Raw genomic sequence first — 25,544 nt, forward strand, 5'->3', positions numbered from 1 at the left:
GCATCGGCTACATGGACGAGACTTGTTAAGTTTTAAAATGTGTTTGTTTGTCGCGATTGTGGTTAATTACACCCATTATAAAGAGTAGCTAGCCAACATTCAAGTCATAGCCAAGGTATGCAGATGATAATTGTCCTGAATGTTCGTTTTGTGTTTGCAAGCATGTTGGCTCACTTAGAACTGTATTGAGTAACTAACTAAAATAGATGCAAGTTTATAAATGTATGTTTTTAGGAGTGATTTAAAAGAAGACGCTGAAGAAGCTAGCCTCATCTCCTCCTTTTTAGCCCGTTAATCCTCGAGATCGTGTTTTGTATTGTTTTTTTAATTCTGTCTCTACTCTACTCTACTTTTGGTGCTAAGCGCTCATTGCTGTGTTTTTTTAATTTTGTCTCCGTCTTTGCTGCTAAGTGCTCATCAGTGGTGTTTCTGCACTGCACTGCACTTGCCAGAGATCACTTGACGTCTTTTTCCTTGGACTTTCCGTTGATGAAGTTTGAGTTTCTGTATGTGGTGCTCCTTTCTTTGTCTGTCTATGTCATTCTGGTAAGGTAGTTGCACTACCACGGCCAGCCTCTAGCTAATGGTGCAGTAAGGCCAGTTTCCCCGTAGAGAACCTCTATAATATCGATAGGTTAGAAATGAATGAAGTGAATTCCCATAATACCCTGACATAGATGAGCATAGCTTTGGATACGTTGACTGCATATGCTTTCCCTGCAACTACCTAAGGAAAATGTCCCAATCAGGCTCCCATATAAAATAATCTGGTGAGCATTTTGTGATAATATTATCAAAATGTCAACATTAGACAGCCAGCAGCTAGCTAGTTAAATTAGCACATGGGTAATGGAGGCTTTTCCAAGTTTGGACAACATTATGTTAACGTCATCTTTCTAGCACACACTGAGGTAACACATGAACATTTTACAATTACAATGTTCAGGTAAATAGTTCTGAATGTTCGCTTACTGCAAGAGGAGACAAATAGCCGTTGCCTTTGTTTACATCCTGTTGGTCACAGAAATAGCCATCTTGGACTGACGCAATACATCCTGATTGGCTCCACGTCACAGCATCTGATTGGCTGAGTGGGTATCTTACCCAGAATCCTACTGATGGTGCAGTGACATCACACGCTGGGAATTATGGGAGGTAGCAGGAAGTGGCAAAGAGAATTGGCTTAATTCACTCACTCCCATAGGCAGAGCCCGGTTGACTGTGTCTACTTTATGATAGGCCAATGGTTCAGACATGGAGGCTGTACCACTGGCCTATCACTGCTCATGCTAAATACCCAGTTCTTCTTCTATTTATTATAAACAAAAATGCATCACTTCCTGTGCACCAGAGGTTTTTTCCCACAAAGAGCTACCAAACACCAGGTGTTTAGAACAGCAAATGCAAAAGCTTTCATGAACTGGCTAGTTGAATCACTATTGTGTTATAGCAATCACATAGAGAGTAGCAAAACTGACATTTATTTATATGTAAATGTCATGGATTATCTTAAACAGGGTCAAGAGGTTGAAAATACTGTAGATAAATCAAATGAAGATAAATAGGAAGGTTGCAAGAGAGGAAAAGAGAGTGAAGGGGGAAAAGAGGGGAAAGGGAGTGAATGAGGGATTCCCGCATGCCCAGGAAAGTTAAGGGTAGGAGATGAGAGAGGAGGATGTAGGATTAAAGGACTTTGGTCTCTTTAATCTGTTCTGTTTTGCATTCTGATCTACTTTAATCACTCACTTTATCAGAAGAGGCCCTCATCACTGCTGCTGGAATGCCACACTATGTACATCTATAGCTGGGTTTTCATCCAAGTACTTTTATGCGGACCAAATTTGAAAAGCTGAATAGAAACAGAAGATTTGATAAAATGTACTCAATATCGCAAAAGAAAAAAAACCTCACTGATCACTCAGCAATTCAACAGTTCAAAAGTGGCTTTGACTGGCTCAAGAAATGTCATACATGTTGGTTCTACCATATATAAGGTGCCCATTGTGGTTGTATGACCATTAGTTGGTAATTTGGAATATCATATTTGTTGTTTCTACCATGTTTATGTCTCCATAGTGGTTATATGACAATTAGTTGGTACATTAGAATATCATTAGAATATCAAGTGCATTTCTTTTTTTTCGTCTTTAGATGAAATATGGCCAACATTATCTGACACTAAAGAACAATAACCAAATACTAATACCCAATACAGTACTTGCGCAATACTAATCAATTCTTGAAAGGTTCTTTCCATTTTTCTGGTGGATGTGTTTTGACATTCAGGAAACAGATTTGTTCACTTTTTATTTTTTGCGACATTTCAAGTTTGTTCAAATTCACTCGCGTTGGAAACAAAGTGTATTTGTGTATGTACACGCTTGTTCCTGAATACCTGTGTATGCATGCATGTGTTTGTGTCTGTTAGTGTCTATCTGTGTCTATTGGTTAGTGTTCTGTGGTTTGTATTAATATAGAGGGGGTTTTATGCAGCCTTAGTTACAAGGCGATTAAATTTAGTATAGTAAAACTATTTAGGATAATAAAACATGTATCCATTGTTTTTTGGGGGTGTTTTTCTAGCGTTGCATGCAAACATCAGCTTGATTAGGAAGGGAGGGTTTGGTTTTGGGGTGCGGTGAGGACCTGCTCAGCACGCAATGCTGTCTGCTACTGTTAATATAAAGACTGTGAGGCTTTGCCTATCTGTCCTCAAACAGCAGGATGTGTGTGTGTGTGTGTGTGTGTGTGTGTGTGTGTACTACGTACAAACACGGTTCAGCAACGTACAGTATTTTACTATGTGGATGTGAGTAATGAGGATTGTTGTATAATTAGTAGAGACAGGCAAGACCAGCTTCATTGTCTATAAAGAATGTGTATGGCTTTTTATGTGTGTGTGTGTGTGTGTGTGTGTGTGTGTGTGTATGAGTGTGCACGGCCTCCTGCGATATGTTTGTGTATACGTGTGTTGCACGTGTGCATTTGTGTGTGTGCGCCTTGCTATACACACTGCCTCCTATAAAGTGTGTGTGTGTGTGTGTGGGTGTGAGACAATGATGAGTTTACCAGACTGACACTTTAGAGCCATTTTTACAAGCTGCATAACCGTGAACATTTAAAGCAATTAAACACACTGCATTGAAAAGTTCACGTCGGGCCTGAGGCCGGCCTTTTAGCTTGTGGATTTAAAGTCATAATTGGCAACATTTTCATATAAATAAATGTCTTGTCATGTCATGTTTTGCTGCTCTCTATCACTGATTGCTATAACACAATAGTGACTCAACCTATAGCCACTTCATGAAAGCTTTTACATTTGCTGTTCTACACACCCGGTGTCTGTTAGGTCTTTCCTGGGGAAAAATCCTCTGGCACACAGGAAGTGATGCGTTTTATGTTTCCAGTTTGTTTGCAATAAATAGAAGAAGAGCTGGGTAAAAAAAACACCACAGCAATATACTTAGCACCAAAGATGGAAACAAAATAAAATAAAATAAAAAAGACAACAACAACAGAATCCCGAGGATTACCACTTCAAGTGAATTAAAGTAAATATCAAACTGAAGCTGTTACAGCCGACATACTTGACATTGTACCATCCATTCAAATCCTTTGGGGAGGGTGAATATTCTACATCATACACAATTTCTACTTTCAGTAACTATGAAAGTACACAACCTCTACTGTCTGTAACTATGAAAGTACAAACTGGTTAAAGGCTGGCTCCATCCTAAACAACTTTTATTTTGAGTTTTTTACCTACTGCTTGTTAACAAGCTCATCAACGTTATGAAAGGCAATACCAAAGCAGCGAACAATACATGATTTGCCTGAAGACCGCTACATAGATGCAATCAGAGTCTCTCACACAGTCGACGATTGGTCAGAATAGAGACACCATCAACCAAGTTGCTTGCAGTGTGAACGCACAGTTAGGCTCTTTTGTACCAACAGCCATCAGACTGTACAATGCTTCCTGAGATTTCTGTAAAAATCTATATATGAACTGGTACATACTGTACTTTCATCTGTAAATATGATCTGATAAAACAGTACATTTGCAATTGGTCACCTTTGTGTTGATATGGACTCCATCTGGAAAATTGATGAGGTTCATATGTTACAGACATCTGTAAATATATGAAATGTAAATAGTTTTGCACATTTCTACATATGTGTGGTCCTATCTACACTTGATAATGTGAATCGGTAACGACGCACACTTGTAAATTTAATAATGCACAGAACCAAATTCATACATTTTCATATTTCATATATATTTTTTCCTCTCAGTCTGCTCTATTTCTTGTAATTATCGGCCACACTGTGTTTTTACAGACTCTATTGTTCTTTTGTTATCTATATCATAGCCAGTGCTATATCGTATTCTTTGATTCTGTGACAACTCCTATGGGGAACATACATTTTCATCTAATCTGAAGTTTCTTTTTGTTTTTGCTGGATTGCAATGTGTTGCAATGGTTCATGTGTTTGCAACAAGCAGTGATGTAGTGGTAAATACAAAGGAGGGTCAACTATGACCTCCAGTCAGTGATCATCATATGGCAAACAACCACCAATGTGGAAAAAAATAAATTATATTTTCAAAGCATTTACGCATCTTATCACCTTAAAAGACCAAGCATAACTAATATCAGTTTGACACTACTTATTATGATATACTGTGTATACTGTGAATTTATGTCAAACAGATTTATGTTAGTCTAAAAAAGTGGATTTAGCTAGGTTTACCTCTACTACATCTCTGGTGACAAGAATGCGTGCGTGTGTATGTACTGTCCGTGTGCTTGTGTGTGCATGTGTGTATCTGTAGTGAGGTTACGTGTGTGTGTGTGTATGAGTGCAGTGAGTTTACCCAGCACAGCAGCAGCGTTTTAAAGCAGCAGTGAATTCGAGGTTGCATGTTTATTTCCTGATTGCTCTTTCCCTTAATTCTTTATAGGGCCACTTAAAACCTAGTTGCAGATTATAGCCACGGAGTGCCTAGTTAACAAGAAACATATTTTGTAAGCAGTCTCCGCACTCGTCGGCAGCTGTAATACTAAGCATGTAATGAATTACAGCCTAATAACTTGAATTAATACACTAAGACTCATCCATGATTGTTGCTACTGGCATTGCTGCAAAATTACGAAACATATTCAATGTGTTAATATCTGGCTAATAATATAGTGACTGCATTTTGATTACAGCACGTTGTTTTAGCTTCAATATCAGATGACTAAAACCCTTTAACAGCTGACAGATTTCATGTTTACACAGTATTTTACTGTGTAAACATGAAATCTGTCAGCTCTTCATGCAGTGCTGTCACACAGGCAGGTATAATATGAATGGGATTAACATGTCATCAGTGTCAACTCACCGGGACGCCCTGAACTCCATCAGCACCAGTCAGCCCGGTATCTCCCTTCTCTCCCTGGGGAGACGACACAAAAATCATTACAAGGAGCTTTAGAAGTCATACAGTATAATTGTCCCATATTATCTGATAATCATCATTCAGTAAAATATCCCTGTGAAATAGGACACCACAGAATAGAGGGTATGATAAGAAAATTTCAGCAGTTCATTAGAAAACAATCTGGAATTAAATTTTATTGCTGTTGCATATTGACATAAATTAACGCTAGAAAGGTCAATGGATGTCTAAGAGAAGGCCAACAAGCCATCAGTTGAAAGGAGCAAACATAATACTATTATTTTTACACCGTCTAAAAGTTTGTTGATACCATGTGTGCCAGCATAGTACTGCAAGAAATCAACCACGGGTGGAAGTAACAAAATAATGTAACACTTACTCTTGTTACTGTATTTGAGTAGCTTTTTTGTGTACTTTTTTGAGTAGTTTTGGAAGTCACTAATTTCACTTTTAGTTAAGTATGTTATGACTGAAGTAGCCTATTGTACACTACATTTTAAATCACATCCATTACAGCGTACAAATGTAGGCTCTCCATAGGCAATGCCCCAGAAACTGGCTAATCTTAAATTACATATACATCAAACCTGTACAAACATGTGAAGTAAACGTTAAGTTAACTAACTGTAACATTAAATGCTCAAATGTATCCATGATAGTAGCTTAGTTAACATCCATCCAGCTACAATATTATTGGTTTGTGTTAGCCTGGTTGTTGTCTAGCTAGTTTGCTAGCCTTGCTAGCTAGTTGGATAGCTAGTAGAAAATAGAAACATCACTGTAGTAACACAATAATGGGGATGGGTATTTTCATGTTATTTAATCACAGATTGAATAATGGCATGACTTTCATAATATTATTTTATAAAGCCCAACAAGAGTTGAAAAAACAACTGTTCTTTCATCCTTTTTGCATTGCATGGGGAAGATGACAATGTAATGTTTTTTATGGAACTTTTACTCTGAGCGCATTTTAAATTAGTTACTTTTTACTTTTAATGAAGTAGGTTTTTACAGCGGTAATTTTGATTCCACTAAAGTAACATTTCAGCAAATTAACAGTACTTAAACTTGAGTAGAATATTGTGGTACTCTTTCCACCCCTGCTATCAACACACTGGAAAATTTGCCGTGCAGCATATCTCTCTAGCAATATCAGCAGGACACTTATTGTATATTTACTGTGATTGGCAACTAAAGTAATTCAGATTCAGATTCTAAAGTCATCAAGGACATAGATCAGTCATGTTCAGTAAAAACTCACCATGTGGATATCAGCTTTGTACGTACTTGGACCTATAAAGCTCATCATATCAGGTAACCTAAGGCCGCTAGGTACCATTACACTACAGACTAAGTTTCAAAAAGCCACATTTAAAACTTTAAAACCTTATTAAATGCTACTTGGAATTGAATTTATGACCAATTAAAAAACCAAAACAAAGAAACAAAGCTGCTAAAACCAGCCTAGTTCTGATTGAACATAGCTAATGAAAGTTGTGAAACTATAAATGGGCAGAATGAGAAAAGGACGCCAGGAAATGAATTGTTAAAATTGAATTGCACATAAACCTACTGTGTTTGGTAAAACAGATAGGATGCATACTGTACTACTAACCCTGTTCTGTATTAAGAGTGGACATGCAGCACAAAGGTGTCAAAACTACATGGTGAAAAAATAACCTCTAATATCTGAATTGAAGACATTTTAATACTTTCTAAGGCCTTAAATGTACATCATTTAAGTTAAAGCATTATCATTTGTCAAATGCCAACATAAATGTTTTGAATTTAAAATGGAAATATTCATGATCTTTCCAAGACCCACTTGCTATAGAAATGTTGTTGTTGTTGTTGTTTTTAAGCTCAGAAAAATTATAAAGGGGTAAACAGCATGCCATGAATGTGTAAAAGAAGATGTAAAATACATTCTGGTATATTACTTTAAAGTGACCCATTTGTAAAATTCCCTGATATTCCCTGCAGGGTTCCTACACATTACCAAAAAGAATTTGGTAATTTCCAAGTAATTTCCACAAAAAAAAAGGATAGAAAAATGCTGTTGTACTGTCCTGATGAACATATAACTACACATTATCTTTGGGTTTAGACCCCTGTCATCTGACATGTTCTGATATCTGTTGCTATGAACAATAACCTTCATCTCTAGAGTGATATGGCATAGTTGACTATTGGCATAAATCATCATGAACACCAATGAAAACCTTAAAATCAAGAATTTAAAGACTGAAAACAGTATGGAATTTTGAAATTGAAACTGTAGGAACCCTATTTCTGACTTCCTCAGAGAATGTATTACATTCCCTGACTCAAATACATTGACTGTCTGGAAAACACCTCTCAAAACTTAATGACATTCCCTGACGTTCCCAGAGAATACATCACATTCCCTGGCTTTTCCCTGTGTGGAATACGCCTCTCAAAATTCCATGATATCCCAGAAATTCCTTGACCAGCCGGAACTCTGTAAGCCTCGTTGAAAACATAAGAAATGAAGAGAGCTCATCTAAAAAAAGACCAGAAGTGGTCATCTTTGCTTCTCTTGTGGATATATTTAATGATCCATTAGTAGTGCTGTCAGTATTGTTCCACTGGTCTGTCCTAGTGAGACAGCCCAGCTAATACTGTAGCTGTCTAGCCGTCCCTATACCAGCCTCATTAAGTTTCATCCAGGGATCTGGGAACACTTTTCTTGTTGCTTTTGTAGATGAGCCATTCCCAACATCCAGTATAAACTGTAAAATTCATTTCAAAGAATCGCCTGGCCTCAAAGAGAAGACTATTGTAGCTTGGGACAGTGCATTACAGTCAAGTACGGAATGTGGCTCAGTACAGCTGGCTGTTTGGATTGAAAGGCTCGGCTCGCAGTACAATATGTACTTAGATATGGCTCGTCTCTAGACTTCCTGGCCTACAATATACTGCACTATGTATTTAAAACAACACTTAAATGAATGATGGTATGCAGAAACTTCCCAGGCTACTATTTAAAACAATACAGCATTATAATGGGCTTCTCGTCAATATGCCATATCTGCTGGCTTTTACATCATGCCACCATATTTTGTGTTGAGCATGCACCTTAAGCAGTTCAACAGTTCAGCGCAGGGTTGTACGTCTTGAGTCTAGTCTCCAACACTTTTCCGATGTCTTGGACTAGTCTTGGTCTCGGCCTCTACTGGATGTTGACTTGCCTAAAGATTTCTAAGACTTCTTCTCTAACCCTGGTCCACTTTGGTTTATTTTCTGCCTAGTACTGCAAAGAATTTAAAGGACCTGTGTGTAGCCTGTAATGGTCCTCAAACTTGAATGCATTGATTAGTCGGATGCTGAAGGGTATAGTACAGAGGTCCTGCGAATAGATCTACATCTGTGTCCATCCTTAATCATTAATTCTACATTTGGAAAGACATTTACATTGTTTATTGCCTATTTTGGTCTTGCTCTTGCTCTGGCCTCGGTCTTGGTCTTGACCCCTTTGGACGCGGTCTTGACTCAAATTTGACTGAGCCTGTTGCACTTGACTCGACTAAGGTGGTCTCGACTCCAGGCTTCAAGTATGACAACATGTGGAACAAAGCGCTTCCTTCTATTCAAGTTCCTTCGCAGACACAGAGGCTACCAGGTCCCACCAACGTATATTTGAAGTGCCAAGCTCTGTATGTTGGCGGCGAGGAAACAAGTGAATTAGCTCTCCACTGCGTCTGTTTTCTTTTGAAGTGTCCTGCCACACTACGCACATAAAACCATACGAGCAGCAGACCTCGTAATTACACAGCCAAGACGCCCACCACGGCCCAATAAACAAGATGACATAAATCTCTGGACATTACAACTGAGAGAAAATAGACAAGTGCAGAGTGGCTGGTTGGGACTGACATCGGCCCTCTATGTAGGCGGAGTGACCTGCCGCTTCACCCTGCCACATACTGTTAAAGGCTGAAGTGACTGTTACTTGTCTCTAAGCCACACTGCACTTGGATGAATTCTGGTTGGAGATCTGACAGAGGAGTCAATAAAAGATAGAGGCAGCTAACAGGAAAATACAATAATACACAATACAGCCTGTGTCTGGAAAGATCATTTTCTAATAAAGAATCAATCAAGTTGTGTTTCAGAGAAAATACACACACACACAGGGTCTGACATTACCACCCACCAAACAGCAAATGACGCTAAAATTTCAAATCAATAAGGGCTAATAATAAATGCTAACATTCGAATGCCTAGGTTATATACAGTCTTTGGTCTTTGCCTGTTCTTTAACTTTGTCTCTGCTGGCCACTGTACACTCTCTCTGACCGTCAGATGACTATAACAGGCTCCTGATTGGCCACATAAATCAGTAGCATCTACACTTTTGTTTCTCCACTGTCTGGATGGTTAACTAGCCCAACATTAGTTGAAACCAAGCAGCCAAAACCACAGGTGAATTTGGAAGCCAATAAGGAAGTGGCAGCAGATGGCAATTCCTCTAACGTCCGCTAGAGGCCGGCGCCAAAGAGACTCCAAATCTAGCCCAACTCAATGGGACCACAAGCCAACTTCTCACTCAAAATATAAAGTCAATAAATATTTTCGACAAGAGGTTATGGTCTCAGTAGGGAATTTCACTTCTTCTAATGTGTGTCCTTATGGCTATTTTCAAAATAATTAATGGGATATAACAGATATAAAACGGTGTTGTTTGCCTAGTGATTGACAGGTCGCCTGTCCAGTGGTCAACAGGTGGCCGATTACGGGCCAATAGTAGGCGGAGCTGCAGCTCAGGCTCGCTTTGGCTGAGCTGGCTCCAAAAAATGTCAACATGGTGGCAATCGTAAACCCAATCTTTAGGCTTCAAAACGGCCCTTCAGAAACCTATGGGTGACGTCACACTCACTACCTCCATCTTTTTTTACAGTCTATGGTCGAAAGGAGGCCACCAAAAAGAAAAAAGTTAAGAGGAAAATGAAGACAAAAAGATCCATTATATAAGTGCGTGAGCAAGTTTTAAATGAAAACTCTAAATCTGCTTGTTTCTTTATTGAATGTTTCACACAGTATCTGATTCTATACATTATACAGCATTGAAAGCAGGTTTCTTTTGGTCGGTAAAAAAATATTCTTGGCAGGTAATTTTTTTTAGTTTACCAGCCCTTGGCACGTGAGCCAAAAAGTTAAATTCAAACACTGCACACACATCATAATGTCAATACATACACACAGGGACACAAGCATGAACACATCCATACACTCAAATTCATGTAAAGTACAGTGTTGGTCTAATTTTCATGTATCAGCAGATAGCAGTCAGCTCTATGCATGTAAAGTCACTGTTTTCTATAAAACCTGTAATTTTGCAATGAAAACAGTGGAAACATCACTTCAGCATATGCTACGTGACAAAAAACAGTGAACATGTCAAACCTATAGAGTCAGTTAGTCTCCTTCTAAACCACCCATAAACGGAATGAGCATAAAAATATGAAGTAATTGGACATAAATAGAGAAACCAGAATAGCTCAATTTGGATGTAAAATATATGGTAGCAACGGAAAAAGGAGAATATGTATTGGAAAATAAGTTCCTTAGAGTACAAGAATAGCTTCACCTCTGAAGTAGTTCAGCTCATGAGTCCACAAGGTCCATGTATCAGTGCTGCATGGGTTTGAACTAGCATTCAACATACCCGTCCACCACACACACACACACACACACACACACACATTCAATGGTATAAAAACTCATCCTGCCTTTAAATGAAGAATTTGTTCACAAAAACGGTACTGAACAACTAAATGAATTAACAAAATGTGCAAAGAAATAAATTGTCATGACTGGTTGATTAGAAATAGATTCAAACTATAGCGGCTAGCAGCAATGTGATGGCTAGGAACAGCTTAGCCATATAGTTATGAGAAAAAAGGGGGAAAAATTGAGGGAAAAAGTAAAAAGAAGGTGGAGGAAGGAAGAAGAGAAAGAAGAAGAGGAGGAAGGAAGTTCATGAAAATTTACTATTGGATAAGTGTCATAGTAAAGGGTCTGAATACTTATGTAAATGAGATATTTAAGTTTTTGTTTTTAATGAATTTGCAAAAAAAAAAATCTAAAAATGTGTTTTTGCTTTGTCATTATGGGGCATTGTGTGTAGGGAAAAAAACATTAAATCCATTTTAAATTAAGTCAGTAACACAAAGTGTGAAAAAAGTGAAAGGGTCTGAATACTTTCTGAAACCTGTAATAGTAAAAAGCATGCTACTGAAATTGCCATCTGCTATTGGCTGATCTTTGGCGTCAGATGATGTCACCTTCTATAGAGTAGAAGAGGTGGTGACATCACCTGGCAACAAAGATCAGCCAATAGCAGTCCTCTACGTTACCAGATTGCCATGTTAGAGAAATGTGTGATTTAAGTTATTTATTTGCCATTTTAATGTTGCACTATTGTTTACTCCCTTACTGTACTCTGACATGCAACTAGAATACTACAATACAATGTATCTTCTGGCCAAATATCTTATACAGTACATATATATACTGCATATATACAGTATGTATATAGACCCGTTTAGACTCTAATCCTTCTGATCTTTGATCCTAATTCAGGTCCAAGTCCAGTCATGCATCCAGATTTACTCTACTGTTGATTCATTACCAATGCTAATGCACACCTCTATGATATGTTATTGACAATGCTTATTATCTGTTATTACATATATATGAACGCTTGATAATATTAGTAATTATTTTAATATTCTGAGTACACTGTGTAATTGCCTAACTTGATTGCCACTAGCATCTCCTCTCTTGTTCCCTATAGAACTATACACTTTCTGCTACTGCGACTACAAACTGCTGGTCACTGTTACCTTTGTCTGCCCAGATCAACTGATATTCTTGTCATGTGACTGTAATTCTGCAGCTCAAGTGAAATATTAAACATTCAACTTAATCGAAACTGCCTGCCTCTGCCTCTGCTTTACCATCCGCTCTCTGACTGGAGCTTCACCAGTGGATGGGCTCGTATTGCGATGTAATTACACACCAGTCAGCCTGAGCTTATTTTCTTTAAAGAGTGTCACTTTTTTCAGAGGTTGGATATCTAATTTTGGAGCGGAATTCTTCAAATGTTCCTTCATGAACTGCTTGAAGTTCTCTTTCGGTAACTACAAATCATACAGTGTGTTCTCCTTTGGCACCACAGGTGTACTGTTATGATTATAAGGAAACCCTGAGGCTCTCTCCATCCCAGCAGCTGGTGTTGGTTCATGCAACTACACACACACACACACACACACACACACACACACACTGAATGGGGTTTGAAATACAGTTGTTGTCCCTGCTAATGGGCTACATGTGCAGTAGCAACTGATCATGTAATAACTTTTCAACATGTAATAAAATGTCCCTCTAAATGGGTCAAAAATTTAATAAAACTTGTTTATGCAAAAAATAACATTACATTTTTACATTATTCATTATTACATCATTAGGAGTATAACATGTTTTTAATTGATGATGTAATAATATTAACTAATACTGTCGTACTCAAGTTAGTACATTCTTCTTATTCTTAGGAGTTAATCACATTATTCATCAATATTATTATTAGCAAATTGGTTCAAAATGTCATACCTTTTATGAATAATGAGTAATATGAAAATTCCCCCCTTTTTCTGGCTTTAAATCTAAGCTTAAAATGTGTAGTAAATCAAACCAGACAGCAATATCTAATCATTATGTGAATTATTTTTTACGGATTTCATGTTTAATGCATGTACACTCATATGCATGCACACACACAGTAATTGTACACTTTTAAGATATTGTACTGTATTATTAGCAAGGGCGTAGAATTGGGTAGGGACGGTAGGGACGTGTCCCTACCAATATCAAGCGACTCTGAAATGTCCCTAGCAATTATTTTGATTGACAATAAACGTTGTTTTGTCCGTCAGAGTCTAGTCAATGTTAACAGATCGCGTTCTCTGCTACGAGTCCCGCTGCATTGGTGTAGTGCATCGGTGTCCCGTGTCGGCATAGCAACGGACGCTGTAACGAAACTTTAGTATAACAGCTGTTTTAGAATGTTATTGCGTCACCCGGATAAAAATTGGCGTCACACCGCCTCCCTAACCCCCCCAAAAAATCGCTGATTGGCTTTGCCATTTCTTGCTAACGTATGAAATGCTGTGGGCAAGAAGAGCCAAAGCTCCGCCTACCGGCGAGCATGCGAGTGAAGACTCCATCCTATTTTATATTAGTAACAGTTGTGTTTAGCCATTAAAGTTAGTTTATTTAAGTACCGTGTCGCGTGTGTTTGTGACGAGTGACGACCGTAAGTAGCCTACATGTCACAAGTGAGATTGAACAATGCTGCTGTGTGCCACACTGGACAACACTAAAACAAATATGCCAACAGTTCATCTCTGTTAATGACAGGCGTAGGCATGTGTTTGGCTCCTTCAAATCGGAGCAAGGCAGTGGACACTCAGCTGTTTGTATGTAGGGTTTGGATATAGTTTACAATATCTTATTATTATTATTATTATTATTATTTTAAATGTAAATACAGATCGTTGGTTTGAATAGGCAACAGTACTACAGTACCTGCCTTAAAACAAAATGTGCTCTTCAAAGTCCCATTCAGCTGGCAAATTTGAGTAAAGGATTCATTAATGTGCTACACCCCTGTGTCTGTGTGTCTGTTAATGAGTGTATTGGCTACCATAACTATCTAGATCAGTGGTTCTCAACGTGGGGTCCGGGGACCACCAGCGGTCCTTGAGGGGGTTCCAGGGGGTCCCCAGCAAATTGATGAATTGTTAAACTTCAGCATTATTTAATTTACAAATAGTTAACACAATTACAGAATGTAGAAGAATGACTATTTTGATCTTAGTTTCACTGTTATCTCTTTACCTACAATACAGACAGTCATGGGATTCTGGATCAAAATCATATCTAACAATAAAAGTATTCTCAGATTTGGGTCCGAGAGACAAAATCTCATCAAATGGGGGTCGATGGCTCTAATGTGGACTAAACTAGGGGTCCTCGATATGAAAAAGGTTGAGAATCACTGATCTAGATGACATGAAATGGCGGTCAGAAGTCTATCATAAATGCAAAACGCCTCAGCTTCCAGTGGGGGTTACATCCCCTCCGGACCTCCCCCATTTGTGTCCCTACCAATGTCAAAATCAAACCTACGCCCTTGATTATTAGCATACCTTTTTTGTATAGATTTGGATTTTTGAAAATATTTGAGCATTGCCTGAAGTAATAAAGGCCGATTAAAGTAATAGCGTGATGTTATTTATTACATTAACAGGTTTGATTACATCTTCAACCTATTTAGAGGGATATTTTATTACATTTTTAGCGTTGTGGAACAATCCGTATTCTTGTGCTCTGTTCCACCACACGAAAGAAACTTATATTTTTCAGTTTTCATGATTTTGTTTTCAAATATGCTATGACTCAGAATAAGAATAATGTTCTTCATGATGTTTTGCAAATAAATATACTTTGGCCGAAAACAGCAGCTCCTCTAATTCAAATGAGGTAAACCTGCTGAGTGAAGGCTTTCCAGTTCAAATGCTGCAAACTGGCCTGATTGGACAGATTTCAGTAGATCTTTAGTGAGGGAGCCAATCAGGATCAAGTCCAGCTGTGATGCGTTTCCTGGTGTCAGCCAGTAAAAATGGGTGGACTTTTGAAATTGCAATAACTTTAAATTTAACCACTCATACAAAATCTAATTTTAACAATATCTAAGTTAAACATCTTTGATCATATACATATATAAATAAAGGAAAACTTTCATTCCAATAATATGGGTCCATTAACACAGCATGGCAATGAATAAAGTGAGCTTTGTGCTTAAAAACTGGAATATACTGTTGCTGTACAGCCCATACACTCTTACTGGTTTTCAATCTCACTAATTCTGATATCAGATTATTATGTATACACAAGAACAAGCCCTATAGGAACTTTGACCATCCCCACAGCCAGCAACACGGCACATATGCTTGTGGTCTATACCTCATGATTAAGGGTCCAAGCAGCCTGCAGAGTAGAGACGTTGTGTGTAACCAGCATGTGTAGTTCTGAAGTTCCTGCTCTTGCTACTAAATTACAAGCATGGAGTTATAAATAGACCCATGTCACGCCCACATGGGCAAACCTTTTGGTTTGTAAATGGAAAGTGGGGATGTTCGACTGCCTGCTTGTTGTGAAGCAACGGCATTCAGAGCACCAAGCATTTTTTTGAATTTGATAACTCATACTGACATTTATTATTCTTTTTAGGGGTTTTTTTCCCCCTAGAATTCCTCAAGAAAATGTTTAAAACTCCTTCAGTAAGGACCTGCTCAGCTTGACCCAAAAGCACACAAGTGACAGATATTTCTCATTTTGATCACTAAAACACCTTTCCAAAAGGCCACTTATGGACTGACTGCTAATACTACTATTAACAATTAATAAGGAGAAGTAATGGCCGATATATGAGAAGCCCTTTCCCCCTCTGTGACGTCAAAACACACTGCTGCGCCCACAATATTAACTCAATTACTGATAATAACAGGCTGAAATCTACTGCAAGGGTGATATCCTTCTAACTACCTTAATTTGAAGGTTAAATATCAGATCCGGGGCTGTCTTACAGTCGGTGTGTGTTATTGAAAGAGAGCAGTTTGGGTGTGTGTGTTGTGCACGTGTGGGCATATACACATGTACAGCTCATTATACAATTGAACTCATCTACAACCCAACATAAAGAGCATACCAGATATGTCGATTATGATATCCATACACACACACACACACGCAGTCCACTCATGAATGCACAGGATGTGCAGGCGGGATGCCGAGTTAAAACCCAGCTGGTTTTGACATGAGGTTTCTTGACAAAGTAGAAAATACATCGACTGTACTGTATTTTATCCCTGGCAAGGAAATCACTTTACTGTCTGCATTGCCTTTAGTTGTGTGAAGCCTTATATGTCTAACTATAGGTCTCATTGGCATTGGCATTCAATGGGAGTTGTGAGACCATTCTATGAATATCAGAAATTGTTAAAGTTGATGGGAGATTTGTTAAGGTGAAGCACCACAGGTAGAAATTACAATTTTGGCTGGATGGGTCAATTTTGAGATATTACAATATTTTTTGCTTCTATTACTACTGCGGTTTCATGAAATATAAATAGATAGGAATAGGAAATAGAGTAGAAGAAAAAAGAGTCAAATTATCTAAAAAAAAAAAAAAAAAAAGTTTTGATATCTTTTGTGATTTCTATATTATGAGCTATTTTACATGAGCCAACCAAATAAATAAAGAACTACATACATAACTTAGGTCAATGATAATAATAATAAACCGCCACAAAGTATAATATAACAAAAAGTCAGAAGTGTATTTGTGTTCATATTCAACATATAAAATTTCATTCTGATAGGATGAAAGGATTTGTTTCCCCTATTCACTTGTAGCGTCTCGCCTTAATTGCAGAGCAGTGGAGCTTTAATCCTACCAGCGAGTTTACGAGTCTGCGACAAAGTGTGTGTAGGTTCTGTGTGTGCATGTGTGTTATGTGTATGCATATGGCCGCAATAGTGTTTGTGTGTAATTACAGTCTGTGAACACACAGCACTGTACATAAATTGTTTCATTGGTTTTTCCCCAGGTGTGTACCATGTAAAACTCCACTTTGATCTCTCTAATAAAAGGCAAAAATGCCCAAAAAATAATCTTTAAAAGAGAAACCTCACCAGCCACAGAGCCAATTTGATTACATTCTCCTCAAGATAGTGGTGCTGCAATGGAGGCCTATGAATAAGCAGAATATTCTCCAACTTTCTGATCTACATCAGCAACAGAGAAAATGAAGAGGAACAGCATGGTTAGATGGATTAAGGGATTAGGGGAAGGAGAGTTGAAAAAACTGAGTGAGTGGGAGATGCGGGAAAGAGAGGGAGGCTTCCCTTTCTGTTGCAACCGTCAATAAATACTTTGTAATGAATTCAAAGCCCAGCGTCCCTTAGAGCAGCTTCTCCTTACACAGTGTCACTGTTGAACATAGAGTATAATATGAATGTGCCAGTTTGAACCTCCTGCCAATCTGATCCCTGGAATGTAGTGATGGGACGATATGCTTATCTCACGATATGATTCGATACGCGATATGGAGTTCACGATTCAATACAACCGCGATACGATGTAATAAATAAAAGTCCAATGACGACAAAGTCTGACTCTGCAGATTTATTTCTGAGTCACAAATCTTTCTAGCGATGGCATTGTCTTGCTAGAATGTAAACAACAATTAAAAAATGTCATTACAAAGAGCAAATAATATAATTTGGATGGAGAGCTTGTGAAATTTTGATGGTCAATCGTCTCATTTGTGATTACTACAGCAGAATAAAATGGAGCTAATATCGCGATTCATTTTTCTGCCCCACGATACGTATTGTCACATTTTTGTATCGCGATGTATTGAATTTCAATATATCGCCCCATCCCTACTGGAATGCTAAGGTCTGTCCTGGGCTGCATGCAGCATTGTAGCAAGTGAACAACAGAACAGCACAAAAAGTAAAGAACAGTAGTCTCAATGAAGCTCCACAATGACAGCCAACGCAGCGTGCCAACTCTCAATCAGTAATCACCTTATTTCAATTAAAATGTTAACACAGTCGAAGTAACGCAGCTTCTCTAATAACATGGTTTACATGGATTAATTTAATAATTGGTCTAGCACTTGCCAATCTGAGCTACTGAGGTGGAGGAAGACATGCAATGGATGTGTACTTTACTCCATAGGGACTATGTAGGCACCACATCATGCATATTCATGAAGGTGATCTATGCTGTGTGGCTTCAGTCAACCTTGGCAGAAATGTAAAAGACCATAAGACTAATGTGGAAATTGAGTTTTTTGTTGTTGTATTTACAGCAGATACAGACTGTTACTATACAGAAACCTTCACAGCAGGTAGAGAAACACATCCAGTGATAGCAAAAGTGATGACTTCTTTATGTGTAATAAAAGTTTTTCTTCATACTTTGGATAATGCTAGTCGCCTACGATTACTGAACATACTTATACTAAAGCATGCACACCTGACAGAACTATCTATTGGAGACAGAGAGAGGATGTTGGTCAGATGTTGGGTAAGGTGACCAATGGGCCAAACTCCTAGAAAGTCAAACTTACCTTATTTTGACTTGAGAAAGGCATTAGTGAGTTCTTGTGCTAGACCTGAATTCAAATCCAGTCTTTACCACAGACTTGTGACACTTTCATCTCACCCTTGGTGTATATTTGGACTGCCTCATACTAAATGCCCTTGTCAGACTTCTTGCTCTCTGTCCAAAGAAAACTATGCACCAAAAATACTCATGATGTTTGCTACAGGGACTCATATTCAACCAATTTTCGGTTAAAGCAGGGGAAAAATATTTGATGGAGAGAAAATATTGCATCTCATGTGGTTTGCAGTGTAGTAACTCCAGAAAAAACATGAGAGAAAGAGACATGAGAAGAATTATTGAGATTTCTCAATGCTTCCCCAACAGAACAAAATGTCTCAATCTTATGAAAAGAAAAGGTTCTTTGACACATAAACTCAAAATATTCTCAAATAACTGGAACGATCAGACCTACTTCATCTATAGCTACATTGCACTGTAACAAATAAGACATTGTCCGAATAAAATCTGGGAAAATGCATTGATTGCATTGATTTAAATTCTGTCCTTTCAAGCTTAATGCTTCGTTTCGGCGTACATCTCCTCCCTCTTATAGTATTTGTTTTCTCTCTCTAGTCATGTAATTGCACACACTGCTGTGTTGCTTCAGAGGGAGACTGATCCTGTTAATCATTAGGAAGTTCAGTGTTCCCTGAAACTGTAACGGGGAGAAATGCTGTTTGTTTATTGGTCTTGCGGCGTCCGAGAGACATAACCCCTGGTCAACACTGGCTTGTTCCAAGAATCGGTCAAGGTTCTCTGTATAAATGTACCATCTGGCAATTTAGCAGATATTACATTATGTTTTGTTTTGTTGTGTATTGAATTTGAATGTAATGAATAGGTAGAAATTAATGCAATGAAACGAAATAGCAAGCATATACAGTATGCAACGTCTTCCTCTATAGCAAATAAAGAACTTAAGGCATACACAGAACTTAATGCAGAATGTAAATGTTTGAGTCAACTCATCTCAAGGCAAGAGGATTCTAACAGTATGGGGACTCAGACCCAGACTCGCTAAAGGTTTGCACAGGAAAGAGTGTGCTATATTACCGAAATGACCAAATCAGAATGCCAGGCTATTCACTAACCATGTGCAGTGGGTGGAAAGCTGCCTAACAGATCAAAAAATAAAGCCTCTTTACACCTGCCACAATCATACATATGTAAATGATATGTAAATCTTGATGATGAAGGGGGTTATTTGCTTTTAGAGGGCTTGTTTGCACCTCGTTTGGACCTCAGATATTGCAGAATTACCCTCCAGTTTGTTTTCATGGCTCAGTCTAATGTGTGTCTAACTACAATACCTCAACAGTTAGTCTGCTTGCTGTCGTCTCTCCACACGCACACATCCATCAATACAAGCACACACACACACACACATATATATATATATATATATATACCAACACGCACTCACACTGACTGTGCATTGTGGTCGCCTCACTGTCTGCCAAGCTCTAGTTGGTGCTTTACAGCTCCAGAGTCCTAGGCAAAGCAATTTCATTATAATAACAGGAAGAGCGCCAAATTACTGCGCAGGGTGGCTGGAAGTCAAACTGGTATAACACTCATAGTTCCTAGAAGAGTGGAAATAGAATCACATACTTGTAGTGTGTGTGTGTGTCTGTGTGGGTGTGCATGTTCCTTCAATTAGCCAGTTATTCTTTTCATGTCGCCACATGGTAAGATCCCTCATATGTGGCCAGTGTTCGGGCAGTGGTGTTAATTTAATTATCTGAGAGAAGTGGAAAGTGTTTTTAGATTTACTGTATGACTTTTACACTGCTGTAAGTCTCTTTGGAAAGCTTGTCAGCCTGTTGTTACAGATTTCTTTTCCTGCCTATCATGGTAAGAGATTACTTTGTTTTAACACGGCATGCTTCTATACTCGCTTTCTCTTTGTGTAGCAGCGTAAAAAGCAATAAGGCTGGGTGTCCTGATGACTCAGCAGGTTAAGATGTATACTTGCAGTTCCCGGGAGCCCAGGAGTGGCCACAGGAGAATAAAGTTTATATTTCGAGGCCACGATTTAGCTCATGATCTTTGTTGCATGTCATCAACTTTCACTCTCTCCCATCCCATCTCCCAGTAGCCAAAGTCCACACTGACCTTTGGTCCCGGTGGCCCAGCTGGCCCGTCAGTGCCTGGAAGTCCTGGCTGCCCCTAGGTAGAAAACAAACACCTCTTGAGAGGCAAAATGGAGCAGAACAGGAACAAGAGGCAGCAGCAGATCCTTTCCCCTCAGCAGCAGCCAAATCAAACACTATTACAGTAATTATCTGCCTTTACCCTCACTTCAAACACTGTACTGCTAGGACAGCAGATACTGGAGGGACTGGAAGAACACACACACACACACACACACACACACACACACACACACACAGCACAGCTAGAAAGCCCACTCTCCGTCATTAAGGGAGTAAAGCTGCTGTCAAGCTGTTGTACAGAACTCCTGAGTCAAAGCTGTCACTATTTTTAGAGGGCTTCCTGAAAGCTAGTATGCACATTCTTCCCTCTATTTCCTTATTATTATTATTAGTAGTAGTAGCAGCAGTACCAGTAGTAGTAGTAGCAGTAGTAGTAGTACCAGTAGTGGCTGTAGCAATAGTAGTAGTAGTAGCCTAGTAGTAGTAGCCTTGTAGTAGTAGTAGTAGTAGTAGTAGCAGTTGTAGCAATAGTAGTAGTAGCAGTAGTAGCAGCAGCAGCAGCAGCAGCAGTAGCAGTAATAATAACAGTAGTAGTTGCGTTAGTAGTGGTAGTAGGCCTATTGTAGTAGCAGTAGTAATAGCAGAAGCAGTAGTAATAGCAGTAGTAGTAGCAGCAGTAGTAGCAGTAGTACTAGTAGTAGTAGCAGTAGCAGTAGTAGTTGTAGTAGTCATAATAGTAGTAGCAGTAATTGTAGTAGTAGTAGTAGTAGTGGTAATAGTATTCTCTCCAAAAAGTGAGACTAACTGCTTCCATATACTTTGAGTTACAGAATCTGCTCAAACTATAAAATGTTCAGGTACTTTAGGAGATGAGCTAATATATTTAAGTTTTTGATACTCTTTTACTTTTTAAGATATTTAATTTTTATTGTGAATATTGACAGGTGGTCAAATTGGTCACTTTTAATAGAATGGATTCACCCTTTTAACACTGAAGTCATCCCACTTCAGCTGCTTTCAAACTAAACCACACATTTTCTCCAGGATATGAACTTTTTTTTTTACATGACAATCAATTGAGTAATTGTCCAGATTGGATTGAATGGTTAGATTGGATTGAATGGTTATCATCCTGTAACTGTCAGTAATGCTGATTAAAGCACATCTTAGGCACATGAGGACCTAATAGATCTTACCATTGGTCCAACCTCTCCTCGAAGTCCTGGCTCCCCTTTCTCACCAGTAAGACCCTACATGGAAAAACAAGAGACAGGTTCCAGAAAACATGATGCACTATCAAAACAAAGTACTAGTTTCTAGCATTACGTGCTCGAACCCCTAATTAAATAAATGATTAAAACATATTCATGCATACTTGTGTGGAATCTGATCAAAATGTCAATTCAGGTTAAGGGTTTCCCATAGACAACCAGTGTAGTATTGATCAATTCCACAATAAATATGTAATCCATCAAACTGTGCAGTGACTACAGCATATGTTATTTTTAATAAAAGGACAATATTGGCCCCATATAGCGGTCTAACCCTGGTATTCTATTGGAGGGATGCAAAACAGTTTTCCAGTATTCCATTGTCTGGTTTCTAATTAATGGTGAAGCACCACTGTTTGAAGCACCACTCCAGAATCTCTGCATCAGTGTCTAATTGGCTTGGCTGAGATGACCATAGGGTTTACCATCCATGCTGTGTGCTAAGTGTTTCCTGTATTTTGACAGTTGCATGAAGCTGTAAAGAAGAAGTTAAAGTTTATGAAATTACATAGCTCTGTCTCTGTATCCTCCAGATACATTTTCTGTCCAGGATTTCCCAGAGTAATTGAGGTTTCAGACAATATTCACCGGACTGTCTCTATACTGAGGGTGCCTTCTTGTTCAGTACACTCAGTCAGAGAATCACCTAATGTTTCCTTGTCTTCTTACCCGTTTTCCTGGCATTCCCACTGATGCACCAAGGTTCAGCCGTGAGGCAACGGGACCCTGCAGTTATAGAAAAGGCACAACCACACATCTTCTTTACAGATACCATACAATGGACCATTAAGAAAATCTTTGTACTTTTCCACCACACCATTTACATTTCTCTTTTCTGTCTCCCTACTACTTATCAGAGATTTTCATATGCTAGTTAGATAGCTTACAATAGAACTTTTGCACACCTGAATGTTCCAAAGACAGGTGCGTAGGAGAGGACTGAAATCTCCCGCACACTGGTTTAGGTTATCACAGATACGCTAAAAATCTTTGTACTGAAACATTGTGCCCAATAAAACCTATTTTAATTGCAAGCGAATTGGCAAGTGTGCAGGAGCGTCTTCCTTTCAATATGCTGCAAGGGAAAATAAATCACTCCCTTTCCACATCTGGTGTGGAGGGCGTGAGTCTTTCTATAAAAGGACTCTGGGAGGTTGACATTTACACACACATATATGCACACAGACACGCACACACCAAAACTCTCCGTTTAAAGCCTGAGGATGCAGCTGCAAAGCCAGAAGTTGGCTGAGCTAACACACAGGGGCACACAGCTAGAATGATACAGGCAGCTCTACAAATTAGGTTATTGATTGAGTTTTTAGTAATCTTTCGGTAGAATAGAATAGAATAGAATAGAATACGTCTGTCATCCACAGTGTCCAGAGTTTAGTTTGCTTTATACTGTCATGAAAACTCTAAAGCAGGCCGACTTTATTTTGTCAGATGACAAAGATCTGTGGTAAAATATGGCTCTTCCCTGGATTTTTTAGTTTGAAATCTGAGCTGTCATCTTTGACAGCGGAAGCCATGAGACATGCTGTTTGATTTGATGCATCATCAGGGATCCTGAACCTGTGTGTCAGTTTAAAACAGTAATAAAATGTTAAGCATATTGAGTTCAAACTTAGGCTCCTGGTCCAACCAGGGCCCATGATGCCTGTACGCATGGCTCATCCATCTTTGGCTTGCTGCCTGAAACAGGGAGGGTCTTCTGGCTACGTTAGCGTAGCATAGGCTAAACATAAGTTCAGATGTTTGAATAGTTTTGACTACTATATTAATATTGCCAATAATGCTGACATTAAATAACATAATGATCAATTTATCAGTGATACGCGGTAAACCATAGTAATATTATCCATGTCCGTTAGCATTCTTTTATTGAATTCTTTGCTATCGAAGCTTGCTAGCTTTAGCTAACAGAGAAATTGGAGGTGTGGAAAGGAGAATACAGGTGTCATTTAGAGTTATAACCCATCTACTACTGTCTACGTTTACATTTCCCCAATCATTTTGCAATGCATGCCGTATGCAATTCGATTTTTTTAACATTTAACATTTTCATTGTTTTTAGTCCCGTAACAGCAGGGGCTCTGTGGGTTGCATTGTCGATCGGTCGCTTTGTTCACCACTTTTGGTCACATGGGTGACAGTGTGCCACAGGGAGTTAGATTGCAGACTCTCAATCGGGAGACCCAAGACTCTTAGTCTTGTTAAAATACAAACTTTACAGTGGCAAACCTAGCTTGAAATGAACTGCTGCCCCAGCTAAGATGCCCTAAATAAAAAAAACCTATAGCAAAGTTTAAGTGAACATGATACTGAAGACCTGCCCATTCCAGCTGTTCACCTATCAATGACATTATATTAGTTAATGTTAGCAGTTAGCTACTTCATCTTGTAAATGTTATATTTGGTGCTCCATCTTTGGTGCTAAGTGGTATATTGCTGTAGTGTTTTTCTTTTTTTATTTTGTCTCCATCTTTGGTGCTACAGTAAGCAGTCATTGCTGTGGTGGGTTTTTATTTTGTCTCCATCTTGGTGCTAAGCGGGCATTGCTGTGGTGTTTTTGTATTGCACTTCCCAGAGATCACTCCAGTACTGTGACGTCTGATTCATTGTATTTTCAGTTGATGAGGTTTGAGTTTCTGTATAGCACCACTGTTTTCTTTGTCTGTTCAGCCATGGTGGCTATTGCTGCACATACTAATTACCCAGTTCTATTTATTCCAAACAAGCTGGAGACATAAAATGCCTCGCTTTCTATGCAGCAGCAGAAGACCTACCAGACACCGGGTGTTTAGAACAGTAAATGGAAAAGCTTTCATGGACTGGATAGAGGTTAAATCACTACTGACATACATTTATTTATATGAAAGCCTTGCTGATTATCACTTTAACAGAGAGAGCCAAACTAAGGCAGTGAAAGCTGATATTGTTTAGCACTAAATTTATCCAAAGCAGGTTATAACTTGGCCAGTTTCATCAACAAACTGAGATGCACTGAACAGCAGCAATTCCTCACCTTGGGTCCCGGGGGCCCTGGTTCTCCTCGTAAGCCTGGTTCCCCTCTGTCTCCCTAGGTAGAGAAGGACAGTGTCAGTGCCAGGTACTGTAAGTCCTGGTTGTAGATTAGAACTTTCCCAGTACTGATACAGCTCCTTCATTTAGGACTTACCTTGCCACCCATTAGACCAGGCTCCCCTCTTAGTCCTGGTGGGCCACCCTCACCCTGTCCAGTCAGGGAAGACAGTAGTTACATCATGCAATAGCAACAGCAAACCCATTTACCATCATGACATCTAGGAAACTGAAATCTTTGGATTATTAAAATATGCATGACAGACTTTATGAAATTGCTATATAAGTTAGGCAACTATTTATTCTGGATAATG

At 38.8% G+C, this 25,544-nt stretch overlaps 1 protein-coding gene across 1 annotated transcript in view; it reads right to left on the reverse strand.

The window, feature by feature from the left end:
- Nucleotides 1-25,544, reverse strand: part of LOC139908589 (uncharacterized) — a 72,947-nt gene that overhangs the window by 21,374 nt on the left and 26,029 nt on the right. Inside the window, exons 15-20 of the mRNA XM_078291415.1 lie at nt 25,328-25,381; nt 25,175-25,228; nt 22,816-22,872; nt 22,072-22,125; nt 20,835-20,888; nt 5,390-5,443 (exon numbers count right to left, since the gene is read on the reverse strand). Of these exons, the coding sequence (XP_078147541.1) occupies nt 5,390-5,443; nt 20,835-20,888; nt 22,072-22,125; nt 22,816-22,872; nt 25,175-25,228; nt 25,328-25,381 (327 nt within the window). The remainder of the gene's footprint in view (nt 1-5,389; nt 5,444-20,834; nt 20,889-22,071; nt 22,126-22,815; nt 22,873-25,174; nt 25,229-25,327; nt 25,382-25,544) is intronic.

This window comes from Centroberyx gerrardi, chromosome 22 (assembly GCF_048128805.1).
Source record: "Centroberyx gerrardi isolate f3 chromosome 22, fCenGer3.hap1.cur.20231027, whole genome shotgun sequence".
Classification (NCBI taxonomy): Eukaryota; Metazoa; Chordata; class Actinopteri; order Beryciformes; family Berycidae; genus Centroberyx; species Centroberyx gerrardi.